Below are 21,140 nucleotides of genomic sequence, written 5' to 3'. Positions count from 1 at the left end.
AACCTGATTCTCCCTACAAACTAATCAGTGCAAATGTAAGCAACTGAAGGTGAACATTAAGTGCTCAAGGTAACGCGTGCCATGGGAGTCAGAACATGGTCCAAAGAGGCTTGCCTTCTACATCCTTAAATTTTGGTTGTTTTAATAATTCTCCTGGGTGAGGTATTTAACTATTGCACCCAAAGCAGAAAACTTCTGTAAATCCCTTGAAATTACAGAACATGTAATTTCACTCAAAGCCCTGGTTTACTTTCCATGTTTTATAACATAAAGTAACTTTTGACACAGATTTACAATACTTCTTGATTTACAGAAATTGAGGGTTTCTATGGATGAATCCTCTCTATACAAAGCATGTGTCCTCCTAGAAACAAAGCTTTATTATTAAAGAATCATTTATTTGCACGAAGACATCTTTGACTCTCCTAATTGCATTATTCACCTCAAGTTCTCACTTTTTTTTCTTTCAATCTCTCCACCTTTTTCAATTCCTTGAGACCCTGCCCCACTTGTCATGCTCAATCAAAATGAAGGCATGTTTGGCAGTAAAGCACTAAGAATAGGGATTAAAAGCATTTCATGATGGTCTCTTGCTTGTCATTGCTATTCCAGAGTAGAACATTACCCAAAAATATTGACTACTATATTCCATGTTTTGCCAGAGGTACCTTCAACAGCTGCCTCTTCCTTTATCTCTGCAAGACAAACAAGTATTACAAATAAAAAAGACTGAATACCTGTAACAAGCTCTGGATAGCTTGTCAAGTCTGGTTTAGCTGAGAAATTCAGATAAAGTGTTTCTGGGTAAATATGACAGACTGAATCTGCAGTCAAGATCCACTTAACAGCTCAACATCCCTTACAGTTTTGCATTGGGAGGCACAATCACTGAAAGACTGAAAAATCGGTGAGGGAAAGATTACTATCCATACAAAGCATATTCTAGAAGGTGACATCTGTATCAATACCTGAATACAGCATTCTCCTATCAAAGAAGGCAAAGACCCTTTCTTACCAACTTTCTCAAATGAAATACAATCTCTTCAGGCTTGTGCTGCAGATACTGATCTAACACCAAACTGATTATTATTCTTAATAGAAATTAACCCAAGACTAATGTACCTCAGGGACCAAGTCCTTTATTTTCCAAAGGACAGTCCAGAACTTTGTAACTCCAGTAGAAATAGAAGAAATAGACAACTTTGATATTCCAGTAAAGTCAGTGCACAAGGCAGGCTCCAATATTCTGTGAATATGTAGACAATGCTAGAGCTGTCCTGAAGGATCCCAGGGCTTAAGAGGGAATCATGAAAGGGAGACTTTTTTCTGACTTTGTTGATAAGAAAGATTTTTAAGCCTACAGGATTCACTGTTGTGGAACATGCAGTAGGGTTGCTGATAAAAACTGGTCTGGCAGTGATAAGCCAGGAGATCATATCCCTTAATGCAGCAGTAGAACATTATAAAAATAAAATTGCGTATGCAGGAGGTTAACACTGTTTTTACCTGACTGCCAGCTACATGTGAAACTGTATTGCAGTGTAATAACAACAGTTAAGAGCAGGTTATCCAGGGAAGTTGTGGATGACCCATCCCTGGAAGTGTTCAAGGCTAGGCTGAACGTGGTTCTGAGGAAGTGGAAGGTGTCCCTGTCCATGACAGGCGGTTCGGAACTAGATAATCTTAAGGGTTGGACCCAGACCATTCTATGTTTCTGTGAATGTCAAAAGCACCACACAATGTATGGCAAACTACTCATAAAATTTTATGATGGACTTGCCACACATACTGCAGTAATTGTGTTTCTGAATCCTGCAATGAATAAAATTAGCAAGTAGGGTGGAACAATCAGCATGTATCACTAAACAACTTGGAACCAAACTTTGATCCCCAAGAACAGAGCTGCTCCTTTCCTGGGTTGAAATCTGGCCAATTCCCTTGGTAAAACTGCACCATTGATGAAGCGAAAATAAAGTGAATAAGAAAGCAATGATCCAAAGTTAATGGCAAGGTGCTGTGTAAAGAATACCCAATAGGCCAAAGGGATATTGCAGAAACATGAAAAATACAAAGCCCAGTAACAGCAATTGTGTGACTGAACCAGTGATGAGAGACACAGTACGTCAGAGGTTAAAGATCAGGACTGTCTGCATTTCAGAAAACAAGGTAAAAGGCTCCATAAGACACCTGCATTATGGGGAAGGACAATCCACAGACTGGAAACATTGAGAAAGAGAGAGAGAGAAGGCAGAGAGAAAAAGGCTGCATGTATGTGTATATAGGAAATTAATTATATTTATGATTAACCATTAGTATTTCTGAGCATGCTTGCTATAAGGATCAAATATGAGAAAGCATATGAAAGGAGATAACCATTAGGAAATATATATAGTACATGGAACTGATTGAATATATATACAGGAGAGCTGGGATTTGGACTCTGCATTGCTCCTGCAGTACAGGATCCCACTGAATGCTGCTCAACTCAGTGCTGTTCATAGATACACAAAATTATTTCATGCTACTACTGTCTGTCTTGAATAAAGAAAGCTTGGGAACAAATCTGGTGTCAATTTGAGCCTCAGGGATGGACAAACTCAAGGAGTCTAGTTTTTGGAAGAGGCAATTAGGAACTAGTCTGAGCAACTAGGACAAATAGCTGCCCTCAGAAGTGATCAGTGGGACTCTGAAACTTTGGAAGGAACAGCCAACATTTACAGCAAGCCTTGATTATCCAGAAGAGAAGAAGTGCTCAAGAGTAGAAAGCATGTCTGTTTTGAGAGAACAAGCTTAGTAAAATAAACTACTAAATTAAAATCACCTACTTTACAGTTAAGTGAGCAGGAAGAGCTTTAAAAATTACTAATGCTATATCCTAGTGGATATAGTGGAGTGTCATTAGCCACACAATCAGATAATATAAATCATGATTCCACAGAAGCTGCCAGAAATCAGCTACAAAGCGAGGTTGTGGACTTGAATAAAGCAAAAAATTCTTCACTATTTATTTTGCCTCACCCCACCAGGAGGAAAGAGTTCTCTGAACAAACACACCCCAAACAAGAGTCTTTTAGACAGCACCCATGATTTCTCTGAAAAAAACCCACCCAACTTATTTGAAAGTTTCAATAGCACATTTCAGTGAGATGCTTGGTACTGACCCTGTGTTCAAACTCAGGTTCAGAGAACCATGACTTCTCTGCCATTCACTGAGACAAGACTTCCATTTGCTCTTATGTAAACCAACGTATTTTTATGAAAATCATTGTATTACCTATGCTTATCAGGTCACATGATTTTTGCTGAAGGATTTGCCTAACCATTCTGCAGCATCAGCTATGACAGGCAAAGAAAAGACTAATTTGGGGAAATTTTCACAAGTCTAAAAGCCATTAAAACCAAGGGATCTAAATATTCACACTCCTTTGAGAAGCACAGTAAATTGGGACAGTCTGACACATAGACTGCAAAATAAAACACATCTGCATAATCCACAAATACCTGAGGATGCATGAGTCAACAGGGGCAAGCCATCACAACTGGCTAGAAATAGATTGCAGTGTGATTTCAGTAGCAGAGCCTTGTTAGTAAATCAAGCTTCAAAACTGTTGTAGTATAAAATTGAGTGGTCCAGGTATGTATATATTGAAGGGTTCCATTCCTTGATATGTGTGCTTCCTGTAGCCAGGAAGTGGTAAACAGAGGCAGTGACCAGTCAAAGAGTGTGTGCTATTGAGCAGTGTCCCACTGATGACAGGCTCCACCAAGCACCTGCCACGTTCCTGCTGGATCCTGCACCTCTACAAGGCACCGAAGCACAACTGCTAAGGTGGTAGATGTCACCAAGCCTGGGAACAAGGGGCGTAGGCACCGAGCTGCACTGTTGTTAGCAATCAAAGGTGCATATGTGAGGACTCAAAGCCCATGTTTAACACGGTTAAGCAAAGTCGAAGCAAAATATTAGGGGCAACGATGACCATGTTCCTTATATTTTGTATCAGGAGATTGTATACTGAAGATGCTCTAAACCTGTAATTCAAAATACGTATTTGCCTTTTTTAGCCCTATGTGATTATCCGCATTACCACATGCTGCCCATGTACACTCCCAGGGTTGATGGGAAGTTTTAAAAACGCAGATCAGCCTTAATCAGAAGTTCTCCCACATGTTCTCTCATAATGGCTTAATTCTCATTTCCCACGTAAAACATAGATCACAATCAGTATCAACAAAACCACACTTCACTTAAAATAGAAACTTAAATTTACGAACACTGTGAGAAAGAAAAATCTTTATCCTGCAACAGAGTAGAATAAGATTTCAAAAACCAGCTACAGTAGTAAGACAATTCATTAAGGTCTCCAGCTTCATAAATGTGACATGAAGTGAGTGCTATGAGGAGAGATTATATATGAACCAGTTCTTCAAAAGTTTAAGAGTGGGTTTCACCCCCTTAAATACAGACTGATGCTTATATTACCTCTTGCCCAGATTCATGGCAACAGATTTTGCAATAAACTTTAAATACTACAAAAAAACCCAACTGTATTTTCATCATAGGCATCTCAACAGAAATGCTTTCCATCTAAGAGACAGGCAGTAAAGCAAACTCAATATTAATTCCCCCTCCCTGCTCCAAAACAGAACAAGTTTCATTTCTACACAATCTGCAGGACTTTTAATTCTGTCAGCTGAATAGATACTCTCTTGAAAGACACAAATTATCCTACTGAACTAACCTACAATCCACATAACCTTTGTCCTAAGGGGTTTAGCTCACATTTTTAGGAAGAGACCCGAAGAACAGGCCAAACAGATACTGCTGCCCACTGTTCCCAAAGTCCCATGGTATCTACACTGGTTTACACTAGAAATTTATGCATAATGTTGTTTTAAGAACACAGCATAAAGCTGTCAGTTTTATTAAGTTTCAATTCTGACAGCATTTTAGGGTTCATAAGCCAGGTGTTAGCCTGATCTTCAACTCCTTTCACATCCATCAAACCACCAGGTTCTACTGGTGGTTCTACTACAATACTACTTTGTACTGCTGTCATCAGAAATGGAATTAACTGTGAAATGACTGTGTAAATTAACCATCAAGCTACCATAGTATCTGCTTATTCATCTGTAACCAAATATGTATATTAGACAGTACAGACACAGTTGTTTCCATTTGTTCTTTAAAATCCCTTGAAAATATTCATGCTGTATTTACCAAAAGATAGAGGACATGCAGCATACTTGAAATATGCAGATTTTTATAAAAAATAATGTAATTTATGTGTAAGCATCAAACAAAAACAAAAAACCACAAATCACCCCCAACCAGAACAACCAAAACCCCACCTCTACCCCATCTGAAATCAGAAAATTTGAGTTAAGTAGCAGCAAAAGTCCTTTCCAAATTATTCTTTCGTAAAATTTATAAATTGACTTTGCAACATAATGCACTAAATACTCCAACTTTAATATCTTGCACTCATACCAAAAACAATTAACAGTTTTTACAAATAGTGTTATTTACTAAAACAATTGTTGTACAACAGTGCAGTATATCTAAATATATACATGTGCCAACATCAAAGGGAGTATTAAAACAAACAAAGCCAAACAAAAACGCTACTGTGTACACTTTATTAAAACCAAAGCAGACTGCAGCAGGTTTTTCTTTTTCATGACAAAGACAAAAATTTTTTGGATTCCAGAAGAACATGCAGGATAGAACAAAAACTCCTACCACCTTTTTGCCAAGGCAGCAGCATGAAAAGGGAACTTTAGATCTGCAATTTACATAGTAGCAAATGGAATGTTTTTAAACACAACCATCCTAATTTAAGAAACAATTTTCAATTTAAGAATTCAAACATGTACATAGTGTTTTTTACATATTGAGGCAAAAAGCTCAAATGTCAAGGCCTTCTCCATGTTTTCCTATGGTGTTGGACAGTGTATGTATCAGGTCAATATTCTTCACTGGAGCTGAAAATGAGAAAGGAGTAGCTGTAGTGTGGAGTTGATCAGCTTTACTAAGATTGAATAACAGAGTAAAAAATGATTCTGCCTGCTGTTGGCAATGGAGGCTTTTTGTAACTTTTATTCTACTTTTTTCTTTTAAAATATCTCCTTCCAGTTTTTAACCAGAAAAATTATGTTCCCTTGTTCTTCAAAACAGATACTTACATGTTCTCCAAAGGTGCAGTTGTGTAATTCAAAGTGCCAGTGTAGCTGCTCTAACTAGAAATGTCCTTTTTCATTCTGTGAACCCCAGCAGAGAAGGAATAAGGTTAAGACCTTTGTATATAAAGACTGCAGATATCTTTGAAATATGAGTGAAAAATAAAGTAAGTGATATTAGAGAAAATACTAAAAAAAAAGGAGAATGAGGTATTAAGCAGTTCTCCACTGTAAATCTGATGTTCCTGCCATCTAGACGAAATCAGAGAACTACAGTAGCAGCCTAGATTTGATCAGCAAAATATGTACATGGCATTAAAAGCAAATCTTGCTCTTTTACATCTAACCATTTGCAATCTGGCAGAATTTTCTGAAGTTCAACTTTATTTCAGTTCCCCCTGCCTCAAAATTCATGAGCAGTAACTGTACCGTGAGGGCAGTATGCTGCTCCACACCTGTTGAGAAGCATGCAGGAATTCTTATGTTTTGCTCCTTTTTACTGCTGTCTCTATGTGGTTTGGCCAGTGACACTACAGACACATCTCCACAGCACCAGTTACTAAACAGAGGTGGGCAAAAACGTTGTGACTGCTTCTGCAGCTGCACACTCTAGAACACACTGCCGTGACATCAGTACAGAAAATTTTAACATACTGCCCCTGTATATTTCCTGGGATGTTTTACAGTAAATCTTGACACCTTTGTTATGCCCACATCAATAGAGATGATACACATGGCTTAAAAATTTTGCTTATAGAAGTGAAATGCACAGAAGGCACTTTCCAGAGTTTACTCCAGTTCATGCTAACCAAGCCACTGAAATACCCCTTCTGAAGTTAATTAGTATTTTTGTATTCCTTAAAGACATGGTTAAGTAAAAAAGGGTTATACAAAATATCTTGAACATATTTTAGCCTTAAATCAATAATTTACATGTAAAGAAACAAGACATTCATAAATCAGGTCTTCTATTGGAACATGAATAACATTTCCAAAGATTCCTTACTTTCAAACAGTTTACATTCTGACACTTTATTTAATTGCTAAAAGCTTTCCCCCACAGTAGCTGTACGTGTACTTTCCCGTTACTAACATTTCAGTGTTCAATACCATAGTAAGGTAGAACATGAATGAATTTGGTCCAAACAATGCATAAACAAGGAATCTGAGAATAAATCATGGCAGAGAAGCACCAGCAGTGGCATCTCCAGATTCATGATACCAAACCAGCAGAGAGGAGGTGAACTGAAGTATAATTTCTAAGGTATCAGAGACAGTATGAGAGGTTGACTGAAGGAATTCATGCAATGACAGCATCTAGCAAAATAGGAGAAGGCATCACTTCAGAGTATTGAGCATACAGGGCACACCAAGCAGGAAGACATTTTCTGATAAGAGAAACCAACATGAGATAATACAGCTCCAAATTCAATTTAATCTGAAAATTGCACATGAAATGGAAAATGTAGGTTGCAACAGAAACACTAAGACTCAGAACCTAAAATTATAGTGACCTACTCCACCAGTTGTAGACATTGACTTCTGATTCAATTCAACTAAAATTCCCAGTCTGGTACAGGACATACCTTAGAGCAGTGACTTTAATAAAGGTATGAAGGAAAATAGAAAGTGTCCATCTTTCTTCACAACTTTCATTATATTGAATTTAGAGGGGCATTGAACTTTAGCAAGTGGTATTTCTTCTCATAATGAATATAAATGGAAGGTGATTTAAATTTTCATAAAAATGGATGAATGGCCAAAATAAGCAAGTTGGAGAGCAGAAAAATTACAATACACATAAGGTTTCATTGTTCAAATGAGAAACCAGGAACTAGCATTTCTGTATATCAAGAAAAGACTTCAAAAATTTTAAAAACAATGACAAATTACTAACAAAATGTATTTTTCTGGGTCATTTCTGTACAGAAGTTCCACAGAAACCTTATTAGGGAACATGTGACACAATATGTGACAATCTAAGAACACAACAGCCAATATCAGCAAGACTATCTTGATGCTTCAAGTTTCTCCTTGAATCAGGGACTAAGAACTATGGAATAAAAAATTATTTTCACTTTTGTGTATAAATTATACATTTCTATACACATGGTATATCTGATTTTGGAATAAGATACCTAATGCATACAGAGAACACTATATTATACTAGAAGTCCTTTCTAAAAACATCACTTCTTCAATCCATAAAAAGTTATCTATGACACAGTATGTCGGATTATTATTTTTTCTTTAGCATTTCCTTTCAAATTCCACAGGCTTTTGTGATGACACCAAGTACTGCAATAATTAATGACAGTTTGCGAGGATGCTTCAAAATTTTAGAGAAAACAAATACGCGAAAATACTGGCATTAGATCAACCAGCTGGCTAGAACATCCCCCAACTGGAATAGATTAACCATGGGCACGTTTTGTAACCACCCCAGTCAGATGTTACGCAAAGTAGTCAGCTGAAAGAATCTGGCAAAACACTGATGTCAATTAAAATAGTGAAACAAAGGCATGTTAGGTAACTGTGAACAGATGCAGGAGTATATGGGATAACAGAGCTCATTTTATAGTATAATGTACAATTGCAACATTTAATTCACACTAAAATATAGTACAAAAAACAAACAACTTCTGACATACACACAAGACTAAAAACAGATCTGATGTTGAAGCCATCTAGTATTGCTCTAGTGGAATTAAGAGTTGCTGGAAAAGATGAAACCAGGATGCATTACCAGATGGAATACAAATGCAAAGTAACAACAGTCTTTGTACAAGAAACTCTGCTCAAGCACACCTGAAATGCTGCCTTCCATTACCATGTTTCTTTTGCAGCACCTCATCCACAGAAAGAAAATATCAGGCTTGACAGAGCCACATGGCTAAGTTACCGAGTTACACAAGGGTTTAAAACAGGCTAATGCAGGTTGCTGCAGAAGAGAATTTAAAGTAACCTAAAAGTGGATTTAAATGAGATGCTTCATAAACTATTCAAACTACAGAAGGGCTAATAAACTCAAATGGTACAACTGGAAATTGAAACAGACATTTAAGGCAGAAGTGTTTGTGTTAGAACAGTAAACAGAACAAATTGCTAAGCAAGGCCACAAGAGAGAAAACGAAGCCCTGAAGTTTTGTTCAGCAAAGTGATTTACATGTCCATAATTCTCCATGTTCTAATTAAGAAGACTTAAATAAAATAGTGTAATTCATGTTGTGTGTTCCAGTTTAAAACTCCATTGTTTCTCTTTCAAATCAATTCCTCTGTCTTTGGTGTAATCTCTACCAACACACAGAATACAGTTCTTGTTCTCATTTTAAAAAACAACTTGGAAAAATAAATTACATGCTTCTCATGATAAAATGCAAGATCCTGATCTGTTTCATGGTCCCATGATATGTTTAGCAGCCTCTGAATAGTAGTTTTAAGTTATTAATTATGTCTGAAGCAGAATCATAATTTGCTGTTATCCCCCCAAATAATTTACCAGTTAACAAGTTTACTTTGGTAGATAAGCTATCTAATAGTCATGATACACGTGTGTTCAATTCAAGAAGTAGTGAAACTTAGGTAAGTTTGTAAATTTATATATAGACCTTAGCTTGTAATTGCAACCATGATATGCAGAATTACTGTTTTTCCTGCATTGGAAAAAGACATTGCATCTGTCTTAAAACTAGACAAAACTATGAAATATGGGGTTGTCAGTTCATGATTAAAATAAAACAGTAAAGAAATTATTTTTAAACATTGTGTTAAATATATTCACATGATCACCATAGTTATACAAAATGGGCACTACTGCAATCACACACTATATGTACATAACATATATGCCACAACAGTTTGCAATGGTTGAGTTTTCACAAACTAGCCAATTTAACCATACATAAATAATCTTGTACCAATTTTTAGGCATTTTAAAAGGAATTAAATTTCCTAAATATATCAGTTCCTCCGCAAAATTAAAGAAAAAAACCCCTAAAAAGTCAGTGCAAATTGAACTTGTTCATCAAGAGAGATTCCTAAGCTGAGGATAAACAAAGTTTAAGAGATTAAATGAACAAACTCATAGAATCGCCAACTGCCTTTAGCAGAGGTTAAAGAAGATTAGGAATCAGAAGTCCTGGATCCTATAGCAGAGCCTTCTGTGAGTAACTATGCTGTGGTTGTTGAGGTGGTGGAGGCTGTGGCTGTTGTGGAGGTGCTTGCTGACTGCCTGCTGTCTGTGGCAGAGCTGTAGGTGCTAAGTTATAGTTTGGCACCTGGGACATATTAGTTCCAGCATTCTGATAAGCAGCAACATCAACAGTACCAGGTGGTGGACTATACACTGAAGCCTGGTTAGAGTAGGTACTTCCAGCAACAGAACCAACCATTGCACTGAAAAAAAACAAGAAGAGAGAAAAAATGTTTAAAGTTGAATTGCCAAACAATTTACCAACAGAACAGCAAAACCTTATCGTTTCTTCAGTTGTTCTATTTATACACACAAAAACCTTCTAACTCCAGACACATTGCATATTTAAAACTGTAGCCAATGAGTATTCCCATTAAAACTCAAACAATCAAATCAAAAAGATTTAAACATGCAATAGACACCTCCCATGGATTTAAAATTAGATCATGATTCTGTACTTCTGTTTTATTTTAAGGTGCAACATGGAATACCATCTTCCATTCTGTTCATGATGAAAACCAAAACCCAACAAACTGTTTTAAAAAGCAAAACAAGTCTGGTGAATATGCAGAAACTCGCTTTATCATGCTTTACCACCCCAAATAAGTAACTTTGGGGACAAAGACTAACAAACATATTAATGAGTCAAGATGGATGTCTCTCCCAACTTTTTAGAATAAAATTACTTTCCACAGAGAGTAAACAAAAACAAGAAAAAACCAAAAACCAGACAAAAACCAACTAACAAAAACCCACAAACTTTTTCACAATACAGGTAAGCTTAACCAAAACTTAGCATCTTCGGCCCTCTACCCCATGTAGAATGCCCCTTTTAGCTTCTTTATTTGCGCAAGCTGTATAAGCTTTAGTAAGTATTCATAGCCCATTCACTTCTTTCCCAAAATGAGTAAAATTCTCCTCATTCTTCTGTGGTAAGATATTTGACAAAGGAACAGTAGAATATACACTCTCAGAAATTATGCAGAGCCAGCCAGAGCAGCAGATAATCTTCATCATTAAAAGTATATTAAAAGTTACTACTACTACTACTAAATCATGTCTGTATAATTTTCTCTATTTTTCATACAAAAAGCATAGACCTATATAAATTACGTATTTTGTATATAGAAAATTAAAGACAAAATAAAATTATAAAAATGATAGAAGACTTAGAAGTTTGTCAGGAATTTTTACCAAATACACGACACCAATAAAAAGCACTCTGGAAATGATTGCACTGAAGTATCTTTCAGTTGTGTTTATAGTTATACATCTGTAATTAAAAAAATAAGTCTCCTTTAAATATTATCTGTATTCCTTTCTGTTTAAATTGATTTAAATTTGAATAGAAAAATATTTAAAATTACTTTGTGTAAGACGTCTGTGCAGGCTGACCAGGCAGTACTGAGCTGGCAGATGGAGTAACTGTGCCTTGGCTGAGAGAAGGGAGCTGCTCTGGAGGAAGATTGTAACCTTGAATATGGCCCATCTGTGCACTCCCTGCCACCAGATACGCATTACCTTGAGTTTGCCCCGGATAAACCTAGGAAATTAAATAAAGCAATATTAGAATTAAAATACAAGAAGATTTGCTATTTAATATCTGACTTCAGAACTTAAAGACATCCTCTCAAATCTTTTAGTTTCCTTTTTTTTTTTTTTATATCAGTGAAGAGCATTTAGCATTTAAATTACTGAAGTTAAAGATGGTAATTCTTTCATAGCAGCATATTTACATTGACTTATCTATGAGTAGATAGAGGAGACATTTTACTCCTTGAGTTGTTTATTTTCTTTGACCCACTATACAAAACCCTGGCAGTTTTACTTTTGCATTTTATGTGCAACTTAAAGCCCAGGATGGGCTTTTTTCTTCATCAAAAGGGACCAAACAGAAAAAAACTAGAAGTGTTAAAACCCACAAAAGGAGATTATCCAAAGCTTGTAGCTGAAAACAAACACTTTTATTTTTTTCACATACTGTGCAAAAAACTGAGAGAAAACACTGCTCAGTCAGTGTGAACTTGATAAGGTCAATGGCTATTAAAGTTTACATCCATACCTGAGAGCCAGAAACACCAGATGACTGCATGTAATACTGCTGGTTTTGTAGTTTTGCGTACATGGAATACATTGGGTCCTCATTCATCAATTTGTTATACAAAGAAAGAGCCTCCATTGCTTTAACATTGAGCTCTGAAAGTTCTGAATGTTTCCTAGAAAATATATTTTACAGTTCATTCTACAATTTAAATAACTTTAGTACAGGACAGATAATACAGAGAAATTTCATAAGGTGTGTTAAGTAACATATTCTTATTGTGAAGTGATGCGTGACAAGTGCCAAAGAATTAAATGGTACAACACTATAAATTATTATGTGACTATGGGAAAAAAGTCTTCAGACCTCTTCTCAGAGAAACTACTAATAAATACAACTATTTTCTTTGCCAGCATTCAAAGAAATTAGGATATTACCAGGCAACAACTCTGGTATTTCTAAGAATGAATTTTAATTTGGGTCAAAGCACATGTTTTGTTTTTTTTTTTTTTACCTGTCTATATCCTCCAATTTTTCATCTATGAGAGGTCCCATCTGGTGGCACATTGCTAGAATAGAAAGAAGTTAAAATATATCAGAGTAATAAACACTTCCATCCTGCAAAGTTGGAGATTAATTAAAAAAAAATCAGATAGAAATAGATGCTAGTCCAATTTGGTTTTAGTTCGTTACTATAATCTGTATGTCAAAAAATTTTTAGTAACAGAGGTAGTGTCACTAACAATTTAAGACAGCTGAAGTTTTCAGCAATTTTAAAAGCATATTTTAAAATAAAAATAAATGAAGTGAAACAAAACACATTTAACAGGCAGGAAGTACAAAACTGAAACAATTTTGCATAAAAAGATTCAAGTAAATTGAAAAGTGATCTTGTCTTCAAGGAAGAAGATTTGCAACTGCAACCTAGACCATGTGCTCATCTAACTTTACTACAAAAAGACTATCTATGAAAACAATGAAGGAGAAAACTGGTTCCAATGATTCAATCATCTGCACATCAAAGACATTAACAGCACATGGCTCTCACTAGAATCCCAACTGGGGGAAGGGGGCTCTTTCAAACCACTAATGTGCAAAAAGCAACACAAAAGCTTACCAGAAGCAGAATGCAAAGGCATTAAGATAAGCAAAAATGCACCCCATGCCTCCTTTCAGCACAAGGACACGGGGCTCATCTAACTGCCAAGCAAACCATGGTTAATTAGCAGAAAGGCAGAGTTTGTCAAACGTAAAATAAACAGATACGGAAGCCAAAAGGGAAATTTGGGATATTAGAAATGCAGAAGGCCCTGAAAATGTCTGAGCCATGATGCATGAAAGGACATCATTATTGAGTTCCTTGAAGGCAACTCCAGGTGAAAGAGGAGTTGTAGGAGAGGTACCCATCTGCTTCTTTGAACCTGGGATCAGTAATACGTTGGCAGAAATGCTGGGGGAAGATGTAAAACCTGTCAAAGTTCTGCCTGCTTTTATGTATAGCATGAAGTGTGGCAAAAGGCATGACAAGGATTGTTTAGATGTCTGTTAACATGATGACTGCTCTGCTGCCAACCACAAACCCTGGGCTCCTGAACATGTTAGGATGAGCTCTCCAATTCAAAGACATTTGTGACTGGACATGAGGATGGCAGAAGAAAATGAAGTGGTTTTTCTGTCAAATGTTGATCAGCATCTGCCACCACTGGTAGGAACCAAGGATCTAAAACACATCTATAGCAAAATTTTCAGAATCTATGCCAAAAACAGTAGTTCACCAAAGCCTACTTCAGTGTAGAGCAGGTAATCTTGAATTGGCATTGTAGAACTATATGTAGCCATATGTTTGGCACGTGCTGTTGCAGGTAGCTGGGGAGCAACCATCTGACCACATTACTGCTTTCAGATTCTAAGAATACTGCTTTCATTCTAAGTCTCATGGTTTGATATAAAATTGAGCATTGCTTTTATGATCTCACAATGCATTTTGAAGCAACTCCTAAAGTAAGCCATATCTGTAGGCTGGTTGACAAGCATACCTTTAGTTTCTTTGCCTCTGTCCTGGACCAGATACAGGCAATCTGCTTCTTAGACAACAGCCTCTACAGCTATATTTGGGACTTGAAAGAATAAAACCGGTCATGTTTCTTTTCGCCTCTCTTTAGTTTCAGTGGAACTAGAATATGTGCAGGCATGTCACTGATGTGAGTTTTCCTAAAACAGGTTTCATTTACAGGCATGATAAACCAGATGGGTGTGGAAATGTGAGAGATACCTAAAAGTTTACAAACCTGCACATTTTTTAATTATTAACTTCTAGATAGATGTAGAAACTGCCATTTTCTTACCAAAGTCTGGTACTCTCTGAATTGTCAATTTAAGCCTATGTTCTGTCTCATAATCAGGAAGTTTCCTTTCTTCCTTTTCCAAATTCCATTCCAAAAATTTTGGTGCATCTATCAACCTAGGTAAAACGATCTATAATACCTCTGTCAAGAGGCAGTCTGAACAATTTGACTCTTTCAGAGTAGGGTAAATTCTCTCTATAAGGTATTGTTAACACACAACTCCTACAGAAATACACATGCAAGTGAAAAGCATGTGGGACACCCACAGGTCTATTCTAAACCTTGGCAGTATTTCTGCTTCCTCTCATGGAATCTTCCTGACACTCCTTTCGCCACTCATGCGTGCTACTCTATGAAGGAAAAAAATAGCAGATGAATATGACTGAATTAAGTATTCATGTGTCTTGAAAAGGAAAATAATATAGGAAACAGCTTTCTTTAGAGGAAAGTAGGCTTGTTTTAAGTTAATGTTTTGCACTTTGGTCTCCTAGATGTGGGAAACAAGAAGTGAGAAGATAATTATGGCTCAAGCACTTTTCTCAGGCATGCTTCTTGCATGCACATGAAGCTGAAGTAACTTCAGCTTAGTTTCAATTTGTGTTGATACAGAAAATTACCAGAGAGGAAAACAACAATGAAAAAACTCATTCTTTTTTGTTACCCTCAAGATGAAGCAATTCTGGGAGGTCTGGCTGGTCATCAGATGGATCAGCACTTTGTAACATCTGCAAGAGTTGGTCCATTTTATCCTAGAACACAAATTACATAATTAGGGCAAATGTGGCAGCAAAGGAATTAGCACTTTCAGGATAGTAAACTAAAGCAGTTGTTTACAACAGCCATTTTGATCTCTTGGCACATGAGGATCATCTAGACTAACTTAAAGAAAATACAAATGATACATGCTACTCTACAGAAATGAAAATGCTTGAACAAGGAAAAGCCAAATGAGAAAAATTAGTGGTAGCAAGTGGAATGTGCAGAATACCCTTTATTCCTAAAAGTCCTTCTAAACAGTATTTTCTGAGCAGTTCCTACTTTTCCAGCCTAGTTATTACATATGCAATACCACCACCTAGTGGGATTAGTGAAAATGTTTTGACAGAATACATTGAGAGAGTACTTCAAATTCATTGAAAAGCATTTTTTAAGTGCATGAGGCCTATTCAGTACATGAGCCATATCATTACCAATGTGTATGGAAGTGTTTTAAGATGATGTTTGGAGGCATTTCAGGGTTGATTTCAGAGGAAGTCAAGCCCAAGTAAGGAGTTTAAGTGCAACCCTTTTATAATAAAAATATCAAAGGTTAGAAAATAAACAGGCAAAAAGTCTTTCAAAAATGTGTCTTGGAGTGAACTATAGTGGTTAATGAAAAATTGCACATAAATTATTTTTAATCCTTTTTTAGCTGAGCACTGTCAAATAAATAGCCTTTATCAGACTGAGATATATAGGTTGTATAAAAGTAGAAAATAAAACCATGTTTTGTCCTCCTTAAACCACAGAAAGGTGGGGAGAAGTCAAATTAACTACTTCCTTAAAAATTATACTGTGGCAAATTTAAAAACAAAAGAAGACACTAAACCAAAAATCAGCAATGAACTCACAGAAAACAAAAGCTGGAAGGCACCTCAAGGCAGGCCTGAAATAATCTGTTTCAGCAGATTACAAAGTAGTATCTCCTGGGAAGAAGAGTTTTTGAGGTGGGACTTAAATGGGACTTTAAGAAGACAGTAACTGATTTCTCATTTCAAAAACAATGACAGAACCCAAGTCAAGGTAAAAAAAATAAAAGGCAGGGGAAAAACTTCTTGGACTGAATGTGTCTAGAAACCCTACAGAATCACTGTGGTGAGATTGTAAATATCTTACTAAATATTAATTACAGAGCAACAGAATCTCAGACTTTTCAGATAGAAAGAGATCTTTAAGTCTGAGGGTAGAGAGTGGTGGTTATACTGGAAATAAATCTAAGACAGCAGTCAAGATGGATATCTTTGAAAGTAGATGTGCCACTCAACACTAAGATTCTAGCTTGGAGGTAAACAGATGTACAATCCCGGAGTAGGGCCCTAAATGGAATGCAGTTCCAAATTCAGTTTCAGAAATTCCTAAGAACTTCAAGACTCTTGAACAAATTAGAATATTGCAGATTTTTTTTATTATTACTTTAAAGAAGCCTCTCTTCCCATTCTTTTTATTGTATTTTTGAAGTACAGGATGAAAGGGTTAAACATCACATATTTAAATGTCCCATCAGTGCATTTAGTACCAATCAGTACTTCTACCATGCTTACTTCATCAATATAAACTGGTTCTGGCTCAGGTTCTATTGTCTCTACTTGAACTTCATCACTGAACTGCACAGTTTTCTTCTCAGCTTTCACTGTAAGATAAACAGCCAGATTTAATTGTATAAAAGAAAAAATATGCAATGACATAAATATTATATAGCTAGTATATTGCCTTGGTTCCTTGCATTTGAAACTACTACTGTGAAAATTTTAAAAATTAGTATTTTGTTGACATTTGAAAGCCACAGACTTAAATAATTTTATCTGTAAATCACATTTTTAAGAAAACCCCACATGAGTTCACACAAAATCAACAGAAACACATTTCAGCAAGTAAATGCTTTATCGTAGTCTCCCTGCACATAACATACGTATTAAAAAGTTATCAGGATAAAAGACTCAGAAAGAGTGATTGGAAGCAATAGGGCTAGCAACTCAAGTTTAAGATAAAACTGGTAAAATCATCTATGACAAATAGCCTTCTTTTCTCCAGAGCAAAGTACAGAATCGAAGGGTCTCAAGTTTCTCTATTCCTTATTCAGCAAACACTATCTGCAAAGTAGCTCATTCCTCTGTAGTGGAGACTAGAACAAAAAAGCTCTATATTTAGCAAAAAAGCCAAATACGACTCTTATCATACACTCTTATTAGATAGTCTTAACATATCACAAATGACTGCTACAGCATGTAATTCTGCTCACCTGCTCATACGCCTAGTACCCCCAAGTTGAGATCATAGGAGATTAATCTTGCAAGCCCACAAGATTTGCAGAAATCAGTTCTAGAATCTTGAAGTCTTGTCTAATATTTAATACTTTTATTAAATGTTTAAAGTAGGTTAGATGGATATAAATGGATACAGGTAAATAAGTAGTATACAGAAAATCCCTCTGTCCACTATGCACGTGTATGTACACACAGTATGTAGGCTTCTTGGACTATTTGAACACTGGTAATCTGTCTCCAAGTCCTATCTGCCATGAGGCCTTCAGTTTCATCTCGATTAAATGTGCACTACTTCAATTGGACAAAAAGTCAATTTAGGAAAAAAGCTGCTGTTTCCCACATTTATCTAGATGTCAATTGAGTGATTCCATGAGTCTCAAAGAAGCTGCTGACAAAGCAGTAGACAGCAGCATTTTTCAGCAGAAGACAGCTTGGGCACCCTTGGTCTGACTGTTGTTTGTGAGAGCATAGCAAGGGGTCCTCAGTTTTACTTCAATTATCACATTAACTTGCAACTGAACTCCATCATAAGGGAAAGGAAATCACCCCTGGGCCATGGCAGGGCTTAACATATATACATAAATGTAATGTTACTTACTCATTTCAGGCTCAGCAGAAAGATCAGCTGTTACAAAATTAGATGGGAATAATCCTATACCCTGATGAGTTTCACCTTTCCACCAATTTGGATCACTGAAGATAAAAAAATAATAAAGCCCCCATACATTAAAAACCCCATACTCACATGGAACTTTCCTAGAAATAGTACAGTAAAGGCTTTTATATTACTAGCACATAATTTGTATATATGCTGAAATCTTGGCATAAGAATTTTTATGCAAATACATTTGTTTGTAAAAAACCTAGGAGATAAGAAAATAAAGTATTTAACACAAAAATATATTTCCATTTATTGCATTCCAAGGTATGCTTCTACATAGAAGATACAATTATTTTTAATTCATTTTTACAGTTTAACATAGGTGTAGTAGGCATTCTATACAACTTACCTGTCATCAAGGATAGTTATAAGTTCCCCAGCTTTAAAAGTTAGTTCGTTATCTTCAGCAGCCTCAAAATCGTAGATTGCACGAACCTTTCGGCCCTCGTGTTTGTGGTTTGTTAAAAGGCTTGAGGTGCTTGGATACAAACTGGAAAGTGTTGTTTGCTGTTGCCTTTGTTCTTTTAGTGACAGCTCAATAGCTACAAAAGAAGAGTTATTCAGATGAAAATTCCCTATAAAAATGGGTTGATGGGTATGAAAATTTAATTCTGTGAAAACTTTTAGTGTAATTCTATTCCTGTTGCATTTTAATGACTTTCTGTCTTTCTCTTAGAATTAATGATAAATAACAAAGAGAGAGCAGAATTCTGCCTATGGATTTACTGAGGGTTCTAACATGGACAGGATGAATAAATAGCCTTTAAGCACAAATGGAATAACTCTGTAAAGTCATCCATTTTTTATTATTATATTAATGTTACAACCTTGAACTGATCTAAAATATTTACATTCCTGCTTTACATCTTACACCGTGTTGAACTTTTCCATATTGCTTGAAACATTAAAAACATACAGCTGTTCCAGTGCACACTGGTTCTCCATTAGACAGGAGCCTTTAGTCTGGATTCACAGAATCAGATTTACATGGATTGGCTGAGGTTGGAAGGCACCTCTGGAAGTCATCTTGTCCAATCCACTGTTCAAGCAGGGTCACTACAGCTGACTGCCAAGGATAATGTTTTAATATCTTCAGGAATAAGAAGACACCAGATGACATTAGTCATCTTCACAGTGAAGTCCCTCCTTAATTCATAATTAACAAAATGATTTTTGCTGAAACAAGCAAAAATTTGACCCTTCCTTTTTTTTTCTCCCTATCATTCCTTGAATAATTTCACATTTCTGGGTCATTTTCAATTAAGCTTGACCAGGCAGAGAAGCTTCACTCATATTTAACTCAGCTCAAGTTTGCAGAAAAAAAATGGATCATATTTAAGAAGGGACAGGGTGGACACACAAACAAACATTATGAAACTCATGAAGAATATGCTTTTGAGACACAGATCTCTTTCAAAATAGACTTTGGTGAGTTAAGTGTTGAAGAAACGGTTAGTAACACGCACAGATGGGTGTTTAAATAAATCAATATGCATCATGTCAGCAAACAAATGCACTCACCTTTAGCTAAATCCTCCTCTTCCTTTTTGGTGGCTACTGTACCAGGATCTTTGGCAACCAGAGCTGGACTTGCTTTTGCCTGTTCAGCAGCCTAGACAAAAGTAAAAGATGTAAAAATGAATCCAACAAAAAACTGAGAATGCATGAAGTTCACCATTTTGATTTGTATTCATCTGCTATTTAAAAAATATATGCTATATAAAATACAATCTGCTATATAAAAATCTAAAGTAATTGAGAGCACTTCATCCCTCAAAGAAAAATTTTATTAAGATAAGGTAGTTTTCATTTTGTTTGCCAAACATTCTAGAATTCAAAAGTACAAACTGTTAAACACAGAGCTGAGGATAAAAAGAATTTGTGACACACTTTGAGAACAACCACAAAATTCTAATATACCTGTGAACCAATAGCTGGGAAAGTAACTCCTTGCTCCTTAAGATTTTTTATCATAGCAGATATTAAACTGAGCTGTGGGTCATTCTTGAATTCATCAGTCCATTCCACCATAAGGGCTTTCAGCTTTTCACAGACTTTTGGATGACCCTGCATGAACAGTAGAAATTACTTAAATAATGTAGGAATCTGACCTTAATTTCAAGTAATTGCATGTTACTGTCTATATAAAATATATATACTTTATTTTGTAGTCAAGTTTTGCACTCAATTCGATTAGAAAGGGAGAATAGTACATCAGCATTGTATTTGTACCACTACAGTGTGTGCTAGGCCCAAAATAAAGTAAAGTAAGGTTGCATAGAAGCCCTGTATTATCTCCATTTCACCATATTTGTATTTAGTGTTTCACTGCTGTTATTTAAAGTAAAAATAAAGTAGTTTATTTGTAAATTAACACACCACACAGAATACCTATGTTAACTAGTATGAAGTGGCATTCAGGAAGTTCTGCGAGCCACAGTCTTTACAGTAATCTTCTCTCCTTCCCTTCCCCCTCCTTTTCAGTCCTCCAAAAGTAGATTCCATTCCACTTTCAGATTACTCCAGTTCTCTGTCTGATTTCCCTTACAGATGAAATGTATAAATCAATGCAATACATTACCTTATTCAACACATTGCTTACTTCACTGGCAAAATCTCTTGAACAGACTTCTAAATGAAAGATTTTGCCACAGTTTGATACACATGCTCCTAGAAGCTAATGAAAGAAAGATTAAAACTC

The 21,140-nt window shown here is 36.0% G+C and overlaps 1 protein-coding gene across 2 annotated transcripts in view; it reads right to left on the bottom strand.

Annotated features, from left to right (window-relative positions):
• Positions 1-5,449: 5,449 nt before the first annotated feature.
• Positions 5,450-21,140, bottom strand: part of STAM (signal transducing adaptor molecule) — a 33,665-nt gene continuing 17,974 nt past the window's right edge. For both annotated transcript variants that reach the window (XM_048307087.1, XM_048307096.1), the window contains exons 4-14: positions 21,021-21,116; positions 20,360-20,506; positions 19,961-20,051; positions 18,789-18,981; positions 18,377-18,471; positions 17,056-17,144; positions 15,417-15,504; positions 12,925-12,979; positions 12,432-12,585; positions 11,737-11,912; positions 5,450-10,572 (exon numbers count right to left, since the gene is read on the bottom strand). In XM_048307087.1, coding sequence (XP_048163044.1) covers positions 10,323-10,572; positions 11,737-11,912; positions 12,432-12,585; positions 12,925-12,979; positions 15,417-15,504; positions 17,056-17,144; positions 18,377-18,471; positions 18,789-18,981; positions 19,961-20,051; positions 20,360-20,506; positions 21,021-21,116 — 1,434 coding nt within the window. In that variant the 3' untranslated portion in view covers positions 5,450-10,322. The remainder of the gene's footprint in view (positions 10,573-11,736; positions 11,913-12,431; positions 12,586-12,924; positions 12,980-15,416; positions 15,505-17,055; positions 17,145-18,376; positions 18,472-18,788; positions 18,982-19,960; positions 20,052-20,359; positions 20,507-21,020; positions 21,117-21,140) is intronic.

The sequence above is a fragment of the Corvus hawaiiensis genome, chromosome 1 (genome assembly GCF_020740725.1).
Source record: "Corvus hawaiiensis isolate bCorHaw1 chromosome 1, bCorHaw1.pri.cur, whole genome shotgun sequence".
NCBI lineage: Eukaryota > Metazoa > Chordata > Aves > Passeriformes > Corvidae > Corvus > Corvus hawaiiensis.
This window is presented reverse-complemented; position numbering and strand designations above follow the sequence as displayed.